This window comes from Chiloscyllium plagiosum, chromosome 13 (assembly GCF_004010195.1).
Source record: "Chiloscyllium plagiosum isolate BGI_BamShark_2017 chromosome 13, ASM401019v2, whole genome shotgun sequence".
Taxonomy (NCBI): Eukaryota; Metazoa; Chordata; class Chondrichthyes; order Orectolobiformes; family Hemiscylliidae; genus Chiloscyllium; species Chiloscyllium plagiosum.
In genome coordinates this window covers 81,050,501-81,065,936 of record NC_057722.1, presented here as the reverse complement: position 1 = coordinate 81,065,936, position 15,436 = coordinate 81,050,501, and the positions used below count along the sequence as shown (strand labels likewise).

At 43.4% G+C, this 15,436-nt stretch overlaps 1 protein-coding gene across 1 annotated transcript in view; it reads right to left on the bottom strand.

The window, feature by feature from the left end:
* The window catches only part of LOC122555674 (collagen alpha-4(IV) chain-like), a 240,741-nt gene that overhangs the window by 79,006 nt on the left and 146,299 nt on the right, over window positions 1–15,436 (bottom strand). Inside the window, exons 25-30 of the mRNA XM_043701670.1 lie at window positions 12,570–12,632; window positions 12,141–12,248; window positions 8,533–8,751; window positions 5,424–5,585; window positions 3,191–3,358; window positions 1,063–1,206 (exon numbers count right to left, since the gene is read on the bottom strand). Coding sequence (XP_043557605.1) covers window positions 1,063–1,206; window positions 3,191–3,358; window positions 5,424–5,585; window positions 8,533–8,751; window positions 12,141–12,248; window positions 12,570–12,632 — 864 coding nt within the window. The remainder of the gene's footprint in view (window positions 1–1,062; window positions 1,207–3,190; window positions 3,359–5,423; window positions 5,586–8,532; window positions 8,752–12,140; window positions 12,249–12,569; window positions 12,633–15,436) is intronic.

The following is a 15,436-nucleotide window of genomic DNA, read 5'->3' as shown; positions in this document are numbered from 1 at the left end:
TGGGGCTGTTTTCCCTGGAGTGTCGGAGGCTGAGGGGTGACCTTATAGAGGTTTACAAAATTACGAGGGGTATGGATAGAGTGAATAGGCAAAGTCTTTTCCCTGGGGTCGGGGAGTCCAGAACTAGAGGGCATAGGTTTAGGGTGAGAGGAGAAAAATATAAAAGAGACCTAAAGGGCAATTTTTTCACGCAGAGGATGGTACATGTATGGAATGAGCTGCAGAGGATGTGGTGGAGGCTGGTACAATTGCAACAGTTAAGAAGCATTTGGATGGGTATATGAATAGGAAGGGTTTGGAGGGATATGGGCCGGGTGCTGGCAGGTGGGACTAGATTGGGTTGGGATATCTGGTCGGCATGGACAGGTTGGACCGAAGGGTCTGTTTCCATGCTGTACATCTCCATGACACTATGACTCTAATAAAACCACTATCCAAGAGATTATCAAAGGAGTGACTGCCAATGTATAAATGGTGTTATAGACACCTATATCTGGTCAATTAATTAGCCTTTATTGCAGCATGCAATGCTTAATAGTTATCAAAACAATAAAATAAAGTTTAATGTAATGTTCCTTATTTGGATTTTGCAACAAGTAGTTTCAGCTCAAACAATCCAGAAAATAAAATTCATCTTCAAGGAAATAGCTTCATTTGTACATTTCCTTTCGGTAACTATTTTAGAACTCTGAGAAAAATGGCCCAAATTGTGAACAATTTTGTATATAGTGGATGTTCATTCACATTGGGCCATTGGAAGGACCATGCAGAAAGCAAATAGGGGAGACAGAAAATGTACTCTTCACACTCTTTCAAATAATGAACTCAAGAACGCAGCGTCTGGTGCGTGGTTGTAGAATCGTTTGTTTTGCAGAACATAGAAAGGAAGAAGTTTTTGAAAAGAGAGAGAGAGATGGACTCATAACCCTCATGCTCCAATTCACTACCATAATAAAAATGCTGATTGCATGGTTAATTGTTGCTATTTTAGACAACATTTCCAAAGAAAATATTGCAATACATTCCTAAAGGAACATGTAAAAAAAATCCCACGATTGATACCTTTTCTTCCTCTTAATCCAAGGTCACCATCAGTGCCTCTTATTCCATCATTCCCTGGTTGTCCTGGTGGTCCAGGAATTCCTGGAAATCCACGTGGACCTGTTGCTCCTGGATATCCCTGAAGGCCTTGGCTCCCTTTGTTGCCTAATCCATGAAAACAATATCCACAGTGGGTCAATGATCGCACACACACCTCCAGGCAGGTACTCCTCAGAAATTGCTATTACACCCTCACCCCACCTCACCCCCAACCAGTCATCTCTTTCTTAACATTTACCGCTCCTCCTCAGATGACTGAATGATTTTACCTTGTGTCTGATTCTGAATCTGAAACAATTTCATCTAAAATAAAGCAAGGACTGAATTTTCTCTAATAATGTAACAAGAAAGCTAATAGTGTGTGAGTGACTGTGACTAAGTGCAAGTGTAAGTATGTGCATGTATGTGTGAGTGTGTATGTGAGAGAGAGTGTGAGTCACTGCGAGTGTGAAAGTGCATGTGTATCTGTGTGTGTGCGAGTATTAGGTTGTGTGAATGTATGCATGTTCATCCGTTTGTGTGTGATAGTGAGTGTGTATGTGAGAGTGTGCATGTGTGACTGTGTGTGATAGTGAGTGTGTGCGTGTGAGTGTGTGGGTATGCAAATGTGTTTGTGTTTCTGCTGTGCATCTCTGTTTGTGCATGCCTTTGTGCATGTGCCTGTGTGTGTGTGTATGTGCCTGTGTGTGTGTGTGTGTGAGATAGAGAGAATGTGTATATATGTATATAATCATTCCCACATTTTAATTGCAAGGTACTGTGAGTATATGTGTGTGTATGTGTCTGTATATATGTGTGCATGAGTGAGTGTGTGTGTGCACGTGAGTGTGTGTGTGTGTGCTTGAGTGTGTGTGTGCACGAGTGTGTGTGTGAGAGAAAGTGTGTGTGTATATGTGTGCGCGTGTGTGTGTATATGTGTGTGTCTGAGAGAGTACCTGAGAGAGAGTGTGTGTGTGTCTGAAAGAGTGTGTGTGTGAGAGAGAGAGTGTGTGTGTCTGAGAGAGTGTGTCTGAGAGAGAGAGAGAAAGAAAGAAAGAAAGAGTGTGTGTGCATGTGTATGTGCGCGCAGGGAGGTGAGGATCACCCTTGACACTCTCCCATTAGAAACAGCCAATTGTCTGAAGAATCTATAGCCACTAGGTCCATGGGAGGGGAGAAGACACACAGGGAAAGAAACTTCTTCTTAGCTCCAGTGATCAATACAGGTACAACCAGAAATTAGATTAGAGCGGGATTCAGATGTGATTTTCACACGAGCAATACAATTCCTATGCTGAGACCTGATGTGCTGGAAATCTTTCTGTTAAATAACTACAAAAATAAAACCCACTGATTTCGCAATTATGTAATTTTCTCACATTTTCATTATGGAATTGCTTCATAATGTGTACTCATTATTTTTAATAACTACTTGGCAAGATGGCAATGGGCTCTCTCAGGTAAAACGTAATTAGAAGGCAATTAGACACTTTGTAAAAGGGCCGAGGTTATATGCTGAATAATTTCCATTATAAATAAGATTCACCTGGTTTTCCACTCGTTATTTTCATTCATTCACAGGATGTGGGCATCACTGGCTAGGCCAGCATTTATTGCCCATCCCTAATTGCCAAAAGGGCAGTTAAGAATTAACCCCATCGCTGTGGGTCTGGAGTCACATGCAGGCCAGACCAGGTAAGGATGGCAGTTTCCTTCTCTAAAGGACAATAGTGACCCAGATGGGTTTTTCCAACAATCAACAATGGTTTCATGGTCAAAAGTTCACTCTTAAAATTAAATTGAATTCAAATTCCACTATCTGCTGTGGCAGGATTTAAACTTGTGTCTCCCGAACTTTGGGTCTGGGTCTCTGGATTAATACCAATAATACCATGAAGCCATTGTGCCTCTCTCACTAAGACTGTCCCTACTCTGCATTGGATAAATACTCCACAGGGGGGGGGAGTACATGACACTCGCTATCACTTACCAGCTGGACCAAGATAATACCATGAAGCCATTGTGCCTCTCTCACTAAGACTGTCCCTACTCTGCATTGGATAAATACTCCACAGGGGGGGGGAAGTACATGACACTCGCTATCACTTACCAGCTGGACCAAGAAAGCCAGGGATCCCATTGGTGCCCATCGGACCTGGTTGGCCTTGCATGCCAATTGAACCCGGCATTCCCAGATTTCCAGGAATTCCTTTAAGACCCTTCATCCCTGATGGGCCTAAAGGTCCGGGATTTCCTGGTAACCCTTTCAGACATGGGCCTGAAACAGGAAAAATAGTAAAGATTCAGGTAGTTTTACTTATGCACACATTAAAATAAAATAACTGTAAGGGTTAATTCTCTCTGATGCATATGTGCAATTATATTTCTTATCATATAATATTTGTATTAATCACACAATGTACTCTACCCCAACAAAGCACAAAGGCCTATTGTGAATCTTATAGTGAAACATAAAGCTAAATTGCAGCTTCGTTTAAATGAGTTTCACAGCAAGCAAGAGAACAATGAAAAATGAATTGCCAATCACTAAAACTCCAATGGGATTTCCTTGCAGAGCGGAGTTTTACAAAAATGTGGTGTAACAAGGAAAATCTAATGAGTAGAGCACTGCAGGAAGGACGTGTAACAGTGACCTGGCTGTGCGTTTCGATGGGAAATGTAGGCCTGAGGTTTGTGAGGGAGACACATTGTAAATCTGAAGGAAATGGTTGACCTGTGAAATCAATTTGGTGAATGATTGCGAGCGTAAAGGTTCTGAACAAATCCCATGTATCTCACCACGTCAGTTCGACATTATTAAGATACGCTTTGAAGAAAGAAACGGGAGCCATTACCAGAAGGTAGGAGGGGAGCTTCCACATTAACTGAAATCAACAGCTGATGTTGGAGAGGAGCCGGGCAGTGAGCAGGAGAAAGCCAGAAATCCCAAAAATGTGACAAAAAAAACTTTCTTTTCTATCAGCTGAACAAATTGCCAAGGGTCTGTCTATGAAAGCAGCAGTGGGAGGTAGAGGTTGGGATTTGGGATGCTGCCTGATAACTGAGACCGACAACATGGGAGAAAGGACAAGAGTCTGGATTGTAAAAGGTCATAGCGCAGTGTCAGGACCACTGGATGCTAAGGAAGACTGGAAGAGATTGTGAGACAAGAGGCAGTGGGAGTTGGATGAACAGTTCACCAGGAAGAAGGTACTGGACTATGGGGTTTGTGGGGACACATTCAGCCAATCATACCAGATGATCTCCTTGAGGAATCACCTGTGCTTGATCCCACAGTTTGCATTTTGTGAGCCCTGGGAACCTCAAGCACTTCCAACTGTGCTGTGGGAGTCTGATTTAAACATTAGACTGAGGGCTCTTTCAGACATACCCCACAACCAACTGTAAAAATCCTGGCTATGCAAACACAATTAGTTGGAATCATGTCCTGTCATTACATCGTGGTTGTATTTGTGTGTCTGTGACCAAGAGTGTATGTATGTAGGTCCCTGTGTATTTGTGAGTGTGTGTCTGTGTCTGAGAGTGTATGTGTGTATGTTCCTGTCTATTTGTGTCTCTGTGTCTGAGCGTGTACATGTGTAGGTCCCTGTCTGTCTATTTGTGTCTCTGTGTCTGAGCGTGTACATGTGTAGGTCCCTGTCTATTTGTGTCTCTGTGTCTGAGCGTGTACATGTGTAGGTCCCTGTCTATTTGTGTCTCTGTGTCTGAGCGTGTACGTGTGTAGGTCCCTGTGTATTTGTGGGTGTGTATCTGAGTGTGTATGTGTGTAGGTCCCTGTGTATTTGTGGGTGTGTATCTGTGTCTGAGAGTGTACGTGTGTAGGTCCCTGTGTATTTATGGGTGTGTATCTGTGTCTGAGAGTGTAGGTGTGTAGGTTCCTGTGTATTTCTGTTTGTGTGTCTGAGAGTGTATGTGTGTAGGTCAATGTGTATTAGTGGGTGTGTGTCTGTGTCTGAGAGTGTACGTGTGTAGGTCCCTGTGTATTTATGGGTGTGTATCTGTGTCTGAGAGTGTAGGTGTGTAGGTTCCTGTGTATTTCTGTTTGTGTGTCTGAGAGTGTATGTGTGTAGGTCAATGTGTATTAGTGGGTGTGTGTCTGTGTCTGAGAGTGTACGTGTGTAGGTCCCTGTGTATTTATGGGTGTGTATCTGTGTCTGAGAGTGTAGGTGTGTAGGTTCCTGTGTATTTCTGTTTGTGTGTCTGAGAGTGTATGTGTGTAGGTCAATGTGTATTAGTGGGTGTGTGTCTGTGTCTGAGAGTGTACGTGTGTGTGTACATGTGTGTATGTGTACACGAGTGTAACTGTATTATAAACCCTTCACCTGAGGGTCCACGTATCCCGGGAGGCCCAGGCTGCCCAATGGGGCCTGGCTCGCCTTTCTCTGCAGGGAAACCGGGTGGGCCAGGAGGCCCGGCCTGTCCAACTAGGCCTGGATTGCCTTGGAGCCCTTTAAGTCCAGGAAATCCTGGAACTCCATCACGCCCTGAAAAAACAGAAGCAAATAATTATCGTTCCTTAGAACAGAAACAAAGGCCACAACCGAACCCTTCTCGGAGGAGGTGGTGAGGGAGGTGACAAAAGGAGATGCACCCATCCCAGGGAGATACTTGGCTCCTTCTTGGCATCACAGCAAGTGGAAGAGAAGGTCCAGAGCGACCTACACAGCTCTTGACTATTTAAGATTTTGAAGAATTCATGAATGTCCAGTTCAGTACCTCAGCCCAACTCCCTGCCTTCCCAGTGTGGTGGGCAGTCCATTTGGCCAAATATGGGGTCACCTGGTGGCCGGGACAGGGAACAAGGAGCAGCCTCAGACATACCCCATCCCCCAGCGAGAGCAGGAGCAAACATCCTCACTGTCTAAGCCCCCAGAACCAGGGCAATGATCTGCCAGAGTAGATCACTCTGGATCAGATGTTGAGGAAGCCACTTCAAAATCAGCTCTCATGATTTGCTGACAAGCTTGCCAGTTAATTCTTGACAGCCTGAATGGAACTTTATCCACCAAATTGTCCTGTTGGCAAGGGATCAAGAGAATCCCCCACACTTTCCCCCTGAACATTCCCCTCCCCCACCCTCTCCCTGAATATTCCCCACCCCCACATTGTCCTCCTGAACAATCCTCTGCTCCTCACTCGCCCCCTAAACATTCCCCTCCCCCACAGTCTCCTCTGAACATACCACTCCCCCATAAACTCAATCACGTTTGTGAGACATGATTTCCCACGCACAAAGCCATGTTGACTATCCCTAATCAGGTAAAAACAATAACTGCAGATGCTGGAAACCAGATTCTGGATTAGTGGTGCTGGAAGAGCACAGCAGGTCAGGCAGCATCCAAGGAACTTCGAAATCGACGTTTTGGGCAAAAGCCCTTCATCAGCAATAAACCAAGGTGATCATCCCTTTCTTATTTCTCAGTTCCTCCCAAATAACTTCCCTGGATGTATTTCCGGGAATATCCTCCCTCAGCACAGCTGTAATGCTATCCCTTATCAAAAATGCCACTCACCCTCCTCTCTTGCCTCCCTTTCTGTCCTTCCTGTAGCATTTGTATCCTGGGACATTAAGCTGCCAGTCCTGCCCATCCCTCAGCCATGTTTCTGTAATTGCTCTGATCTCCCAGTCTCATGTTCCTAACCATGTCCAGAGTTCATCTGCCTTCCCTGTTAGGTCTCTTGTATTGAACTAAATGCAGTTTAATTTATCAGTCCTACCTTGGTCTGTGCTTTGACCCTGCCTGACCTGACTGTTTGATTCACTTCTTTTCTCAACTATACCAGTGTATCAGTGATTGTGTTAAAGTTGTGCTAAAAGGAAGTTATTATTAGTGCATTAATCAGCAAATAAAAGAAAGAATGCATGGCGGCTACTTCAACCCTTTGTTCTATTCGATAAATTGGCACTGGACTTTCAATGCTGAACAATACTTCTCAGCGCTAAATGGAAATGACAAGAATTGCACGTACATGACCTGTTGGCAAGTTCATTCAGCTGTCCAATACACCAGCAAACAGGAATCAAAAGGGAAAGGGGTTTCCTAAGGGAGAGGCTCAATGATACTGATGCATTTTAATGAGTTAAATATTTAAATATCCAAATTATAGAGTCATAGAGATGTACAGCACGGAAACAAACGTTTCAGTCCAACCCGTCCATGCCGACCAGTTATCCCAACCTAATCTAGACCCACCTCTATGTCCTCTAGTTCTGGACTCCCCCACCCCAGGGAAAAGACCTTGTCTATTTACCCTATCCATGCTCCTCATGATTTTATAAACCTCTATAAGGTCATCCCTTAGCGTCCGACGCTCCAGGGAAAACAGCCCCAGCCTATTTAGCCTCTCCCTATAGCTCAAATCCTCCAAACCTGGCAACATACCTTGTAAATCTTTTCTGAACCCTTTCAAGTTCCTCAACATCCTTCCCATAGGAAAGAGACCAGAATTGCACGCAATATTCCAACAGTGGCCTAACCAATGTCCTGTACAGCTGCAACATGACCTTCCAACTCCTGTACTCAATCCTCTGACCAATAAAGGAAAGCATGCTAAATGCCTTCTTCACTATCCTATCTACCTGAGACTCTACTTTCAAGGAGCTATGAACTTGTTAATTAATTAATTTAACATCAACATATTTGCTTCATTTTCCAATTACCACAGATCATGAAAAGGTGTTATATGTACTGTTACTGCTATCTGAGTTTACTCTTCACAGTTTGATGTTTTTAAACGTGACGAATTAGAGACATTCCAAAAGTAAACAATTTCCTGAGAAAATTCTGCTCCAATTGTAGAACGTTGTGCACTGATGATATCCCATAAGCCATCTCAAACCCAATGTTGCTCCTTCATCAGGTGATTATGGCACAGACAGCAGCACACAGGGGGCTAATACCTTTAACACTTATCTGGGCTGACACCTATTGTTACAGTTAACCTGAGAATATAACTTTTAAAAAACGTTTTGTGATTTACATATGAAAGAAGTGAAGTTAACATGGTCATTCTAACAGATGAGAGACTTAACAAACAATCAAGGTATTTTTCAATGTGTAATTTCAGTTACACCACACTGTAAACATTTGCTATAAATTCTGTGTCTTACAATTGTGTCCTCCACAACCAACTGATGAAGGAGCAGCGCTCCGAAAGCTAGTGCTTCCAATTAAACCTGTTGGACTATAACCTGGTGTTGTGTGATTTTTAACTTTGTACACCCCAGTCCAACACCGGCATCTCCGAACCAATGTTGCTGGGTCTCTATCCTGTACTGAAGATCCCTATCAAGTTCATTTCAAAACAGGGATGTGATGCAAATCAATTTAAGACATCAAACACGACTGCAACCAATTAAGCATGAAGCCTCAGGACAAATGTATTTGCATAAACGAGACACCAATGTAAGAATTGGCTTTTGGAAGTCACCTTGCCTTCCTGGTGGCCCTGGACCTCCAGTATCTCCAACTGCACCTGATGATCCTCTTCTTCCGAGAGATCCAGGGGTCCCTGGAGGACCATCGTATGAGTCACCAGGTGGACCTTTTTCTCCCTGAATACCAAGCGTACCTGGAAAACCTTGTGCTCCATTTTCTGTTCGTCCAGGAGGTCCTTGAGGACCGGGGTCACCAGTAAAACCTTGCAAACCTGAGGAACCGAAAGCTGTAATTTAGCTGCACTGCTCCAAGGAACAACCAATGTGTTAGAAAGTCAAACTGAAAAAGCATAGGTCTGTATTATCGTCTAACATGCTCACCCAACCGCTGCAGATCCTGAGTAGTCATTTTACCCTCCCAAATGTTACTGGCAGAATCGTGCTACTGGAGATACTGGTGAGAAATATTACTACTATTTATCTTTAGAGAACCATTACCTTCCCGATGTATCCGTTTGTATCCTGCTGGATTTTAGTAATCTTCCTTGGCCTTTACTACTCATTTCTCAAGTATTGTTACCATTTCCAAATCTACCTGGGTTCTTCCTAAATACCGCATTGTAGGAAAGGCTTGCTCCAATGCTATGGGTCATTGGTGAGACTGCATCTGTACAGGTCTGGTCTTCTTACTAAGGAGACTATTTGCAGTGAACACTGTTTAGAGAAGATGCACTGGGCTGCTTGCTGAGCTGAGGGAAAGTTAAAAAAAAAGTTAGGCTTTTACTCACTGGACTTTAGAAGAATGAAAGGTGATCTCCTTGAAACGTGTTGGATTCTGAATGATGGTGGTGGGGTGCGGGGGTGGTATGTCTGATAGGATGGATTGTTGGAGGCTGTTTCCCCACATGGGGCAAGACAGGGGCAACAGTTTTCATGTGGGAGAGTCCCAACATTAGATAAAAGAAGAGGAGGAATTACTTCTGAGGGTTGTTAGTATTTGGAATTCTATTTAAGTGAAGACTGGCTCTTTGAACATATTCAAGGTTGGTTTTGACAGATTTTTGATCTACAAGGGAGATAAAAGTAATGGGGGGTCTGACAGGAAGGAGGAGTTCAGGTCACAACAGGATCAGTCATGATGCTATCATGAGTTATGGGCAGAATGGTCTACACTAGCTCTATAGAATGGTCTTATGAGAAGTGGCTCTCCCACCTCATCTTCATCCACCCTAAACAAGTCCCAGGAATATCCAAAATTGGCAGCACATCCTCTTTTTAAAAGAAAATCGAAAATAAGTAAGTTAGCTTGTTTTGAAGATATTTAATCCAAATATTATACCATCGACCCATATATCATACCATATCATCATACCATGTTGTGGTTAGTTTGGGCAGGTGGGCAAGAATAAGTCACCTGGTTTTTCAAACAGAAAGAAGGGGAGATCCATCAATTGGAGGTGGCCTGTGCTCAACACGGCAATCTCCCAGGGTATTATTGAGTCATACAGCACAGAAACTGATCCTTCGCCCCAACTCGGCCAGATATCCTAACCTAATGTAGTCCTATTTGCCAGCACTTGGCCCATATCCCTCCAAACCCTTCTATTCATACACCCATCCAGATGCCTTTTAAATGATGTAGTTTACCAGCCTCCCCACTTCCTCTGGCAGCTCATTCCATACACACAACACCCGTTGTGTGAAAAAGTTGCCCCTTAGGTCCCTTTTAAACCTTTCCCCTGTCGCCCTAAACCTATGCCCTCTAGTTCTGGATTCCCCTACCTTGGAAAAAAGACCTTGTCTATTTATCCTATCCATGTTCCTCATGACTTTACAAACCTCTATAAGGTCACCCCTCAGCCTTCGACGCTCCAGAGAAAACAGCCCCAGCCTATTCAGCCTCTCCCTATAGCTCAAACCCCCTAATCCTGGCAACGTCCTTGTAAATCTTTTCTGCACCCTTTCAAGATTCACAACATTTTTCCTGTAGCAGGGACACCAGAACTGAACGCAATATTCCAAATCCCCATCTGTTTGCTTACCCACCCGGTCCCTAAAACTTGACCCCACTGTTCCCATTCCTGAATTTGGAAATGAAAAGCTGACAGATTGTGCGGAGAGAACAGAAGTGAGGCCATTAAGTAATGACAATTACCAGACCATTAAGCTTGGGATAAACAGGTCCACGTCAGAGGTTGTGGGAAGTGTTTACAAAGTAAGACTGCAGCATGGAGGAGCTGTAGGTAGGATTAAAGTGGTGCTGGAAAAGCACATTCTTGATGAAGGGCTTTTGCCCGATTTTCCTCGGATGCTGCCTGACCTGCTGTGCCTTTCCAGCACCACTCTGATCTAAACTCTGATCTCCAGTATCTGCAGTACCTACTTTCGCCGGGCTGTAGATAGGACTAGGGCAGTCGCAACACTTCAAAACAGAACTTAGACATCATACAAGATCCACACTCAGAAAACAGCCACAGAAGTAGTGATTAAGAAAGTGGGGGATAGAAACATTGAGGCAAACAGTGATTATGAAAAATAGAGTGAAATCGTGCAGGAGAGTAAAAGAAAGCTGGAGAAAATGAAAGCCAACCGTTGTGATTCTGTTTTAGATTAATTCATTCAGCACAGGCCGGGAGTCTATACACAGAACTAAAAGGAGAGCTATTGCCCGACCAGTCGGAGCCTCGGAATCTAGAATCCATTTGTAAGCTACATCTCTCATTTGCATACACAGATTGCTTAGCGCCTTGACTCTAGATCAAGCCAATTCAGTGGCAAAACTGGCCAATATTGTCCACTTACATAAGACAAGAGGAGCTTGGAGCGGGAATGGGAGCAGGCCATTCAGCCTTCGGAACTGCTCTGCTATTTAATACGTTAATGACTGATCTTATCTTGCTCTGGAATTCCCTCCCTAAGAGCATTGTGGGTAAATCTACAGCACATGGACTGCAGCAGTTTAAGAAGGCAGCTCATCCCCACCTTCTCAAGGGCAACTAGGAACAGGCAATACATGCTAGCCAGCCAGAAATGCCCATATCACACAAATAAATAAGAAGACCCTTCACTTTCCTGCCTGTTCTCCAGAACCCTTCAACAGATAAATTAAAAAACTGTCTACCTTCCTTAAATTTACTCAATGTCCCAGCATCCAGGGCATTTTGAGAGAAATCATTTCTCCATTTTAATCTGCTGCCCCTTATCTTTAAACCATGACCTCTCATTCTAGACTGTCCCATATGAGGAAACAGTCACGATGAGAGTGGTGTTGTAAAAGCCCAGCAGATCTGGCAGCATCCGAGGAGCAGGAAAATCGTCGTTTCGGGCAAAAGCCCTTCATCATCCAGCTGCCTGACCTGTTGTGCTTTTCCAGAACCACTCTAATCTTGACTCTAATCTCCAACATCTGTAGTACCCATTTTCACCACATGAGGAAACACCATCTCGATGTTTACTTGGTCAATCCCCTTTAGCATCTTATAAAACACAGATCTTATTTCATTATTCCAAATTCCAGGCAATTTTGGCCTAAACTGCTCAATCTCTCTTATACAGAGGAGCCATATTGTTTCTGAATTGCAATTTACAAACAGGTTTTTTTTCGGGTACTGACAAAACAACATGAGTCAGTTTGAGATGCTAAGGTCTTCTCTCTTCACACCTTGTGCTCCAGCAAACGACCGAATCCCTGCTTCACCTTTTAGGCCTTTGAGCCCATCGAAGCCGATATTCCCCGGTCTGCCAGGATTTCCCGGTAAACCTTTCGGCCCTGTGGAAGGGAAGGAGAACGTGTGAATTGTCAGGCGTGCAACCCTAACCTGACTGGCAGCAACATCAGAACATTAAAGAGCTAGCTGATAGACATCCATTTTCTCACCTACAATATGTTCAGAAAAGTGCAGAGATGATAAGGCATTCACCTAACTGAGAGAACATTGGACATTAAAACCTTAAATGCTCATTTTATAGCTTCTGAGTACTTCAATCACATTTATTCCGCTCATTCTACCTCTCACATTTACTTCATAGGTCTCTTTGCCACCTGTTCTGAAATGCAGTAATCTGACTGGGTTTATTACAAGCTCAATACCTGGCATCCCTGGAAATCCCTTTGGACCATGTGACCCTTGGACACTTGGACACGAAGAATCACCTGTGGAAGATGATGTTTTGGAATAATTAATTTAATCACTGCTTCATTGGTCAATCACAGCTTGCAAATACAAGTTTTCAGATAGGTATGAAGAGAGGTTGAGTAGGTTAGGTTTATTTTCACTAGAAAAAAGGAGATTGAGGGGGGACCTGATTGAGGTTTACAAAATCATGAAAGGTATAGACAGGGTGGATAGAGACAAGCTTTTTACCCAGGGGGAAGGATTCAATAACGAGAGGTCACGTTTTCAAGGTGAGAGGTGGAAAGTTGAAGGGGGATACATGCGGTAAGTACTTCACACAGAGGGTGGTGGGTGTTTGGAATGTGTTGCCAGCAGAGATGGTAGAGGCAGGCACGGTAGATTCATTTAAGATGCGTTTGGACAGATGCATGTGTAGGTGCGGAGTAGAGGGATACAGATGCTTAGGAATTGACTGACAGGTTTAGAAAGTGGATTTGAATCGGCGCAGGCTTGGAGGGCAAAAGGGCCTGTTCTTGGACTGTAAATTTTCTTTGTTCTCTTTGTTCTATAATATCAGAAAGTATATTTTTGCCCAATCTGAATTTAATAAACATTCAATTTGGAGCATGCTTATTCAGGAGTTTGGAGTAAGTGTTCATTTGGGTTTAAGAACTCAATGTATGGGGAATTCTTTGAACTTTCCAACAATTTCCAGCAAAATTATTGATTTATTGAAATAACCTAGGTACCAAGTCCAAGTCTACAGTATTACATACAGCACACATTGCTCTGGCTGAGAACTAAAATCAGACCCACATTAATATGCCAAGTTTATACAAATCAGAATCAAACCACAAAGTTCCAGAGCTGCTCGATTCCATCCTCAGGAGATGATTGCCTGCCTTGATGTGCCCAGTAGCATTTTCTTGTCACTTGTAATGACCAGGTTGGGACAAGTGTACTACCTCCTTCTTGTTCCACTGCTCCACTGGTCACAACATTAAATGTTTTATCAACTTACTAATTTCACAGAATGGCAAAACTATAATAATGTACAAGGCAACCATTTAGCCCATTGTGTCTGTACCAGTTCTACCATCAATCTCCTGACTTTTCCCCATATCCCTCAACACTATTTCTGTTCAAGTAACCATCCAACTCCCTTCTGAAATACCTCAGTTGAACCTGCCTCCTCCACATTTCCAGGCAGTGCCTCGCCGGGTGAATACGTTTTTTTTTCTCATATCACCTTTGCTTCTTCTGCCGTCACACTAAATGTCCCTCTCGTTCTTGTTCTTTCTGCAGGCAGGAACAGCTTCTTCCTTTCTGCTTATCATTTTGCAGATCTCTATCAAATCTCCTCTCAGCCTCCTCCTCTCCCATGACAACAGTCCCAACTTCCTCAATCTATCCTCATCACTGAAGTTTCTCATTCCTGGAACCATTGTTGTAAATCACTTCTGCCCTTGCTCCAATACATTCACATCTTTCTTATAGTGTAACACCTACAACTTTACACAATAGTCCAGCTGAGGTCTAACAAATGTCTTGTACAAATTCAACATCACCTCCTTGCTCTTATACTTTATAAAGTTGAGAACACTATAAGCTTTATTAACTGCTCTCCCCACCTGCCCTGTCATCTTCATTGACCTATATCTTCCTGACAACATGGTAATAATTTTATTCTTTTGTGTTTTGTGTGTGTCACTGACAAGGCCAGTGTTTGTTACCCATCATTAATTGTCCTTCAATGAGTGGCTTATACTGGGCCCTTTCTGAGCCAATGGGAGATATAGATAACTGTGATAATGGCATGGCCAAATACAAAGTTTATTTATGTTCATCCTGGAATAAACATATCCATTGACCAGGTTATGTTAATAAACAACAAAATTATTGACTTATTGTAGAACAAGATTGATTGAGTGAAGATGTAAAGCTCATTAACACAATTTGAAATATGAAAGTATAAATGTCATCCTTCAGAATGCTGCAACACACACAACATTGAAATTAGAAAAGCATAGCAGGTCATGCAGCATCTGAACAGAAGAGATGACCTGGGGGTTGCAGTGAGAGGGCTTTTGCCCGAAACGTCAATTTTCCTGCTCCTCGGATGCTGCCTGACCTGCTGTGCTTTTCCAGCATCACTCTAATCTTGACTCTGATCTCCAGCATCTGCAGTCCTCACTTCCACCAACATTGAGATGAGCTTGTTCAAAAGCTTCTCATGAGAGCCATTCGATCAGTGTTCCTGTAACTGCACCGGGCATGCTCAGGAACTGGAGAGCTGAGCTGGGAAGCTCCTTTCATTCAGCAGGTGGGACACTAACTCCCACTGCATCCAAACCACCGCTCAAACCGAAACCTCTTCTCTGGCACTGAGGAATATAAGTAGGTGACTTCCAGAAAACAAATCCAGTAATTAGCCAAAACCATGCGGTTTCAAGAAATACTATTTTGAGACAAAAAATGTTCAAATGTCCAAAGTCACCTTTTTTTTTAAAGGAAAATAAATCCACCCAGACATCCACAGAACTTGGAATAAATACATTTCTCCATAATAGAACATAGAACATAGAACAATACAGCACAGAACAGGCCCTTCGGCCCACGATGTTGTGTCAAACATTTATCCTAGCTTAAGCACCCATCCATGTACCTATCCAATTGCTGCTTAAAGGTCACCAAAGATTCTGACTCTACCACTTCCACAGGCAGCGCATTCCATGCCCCCACCACTCTCTGGGTAAAGAACCCACCCCTGACATCTCCCCCATACCTTCCACCCTTCACCTTAAATTTATGTCCCCTTGTAACACTCTGTTGTACCCGGGGA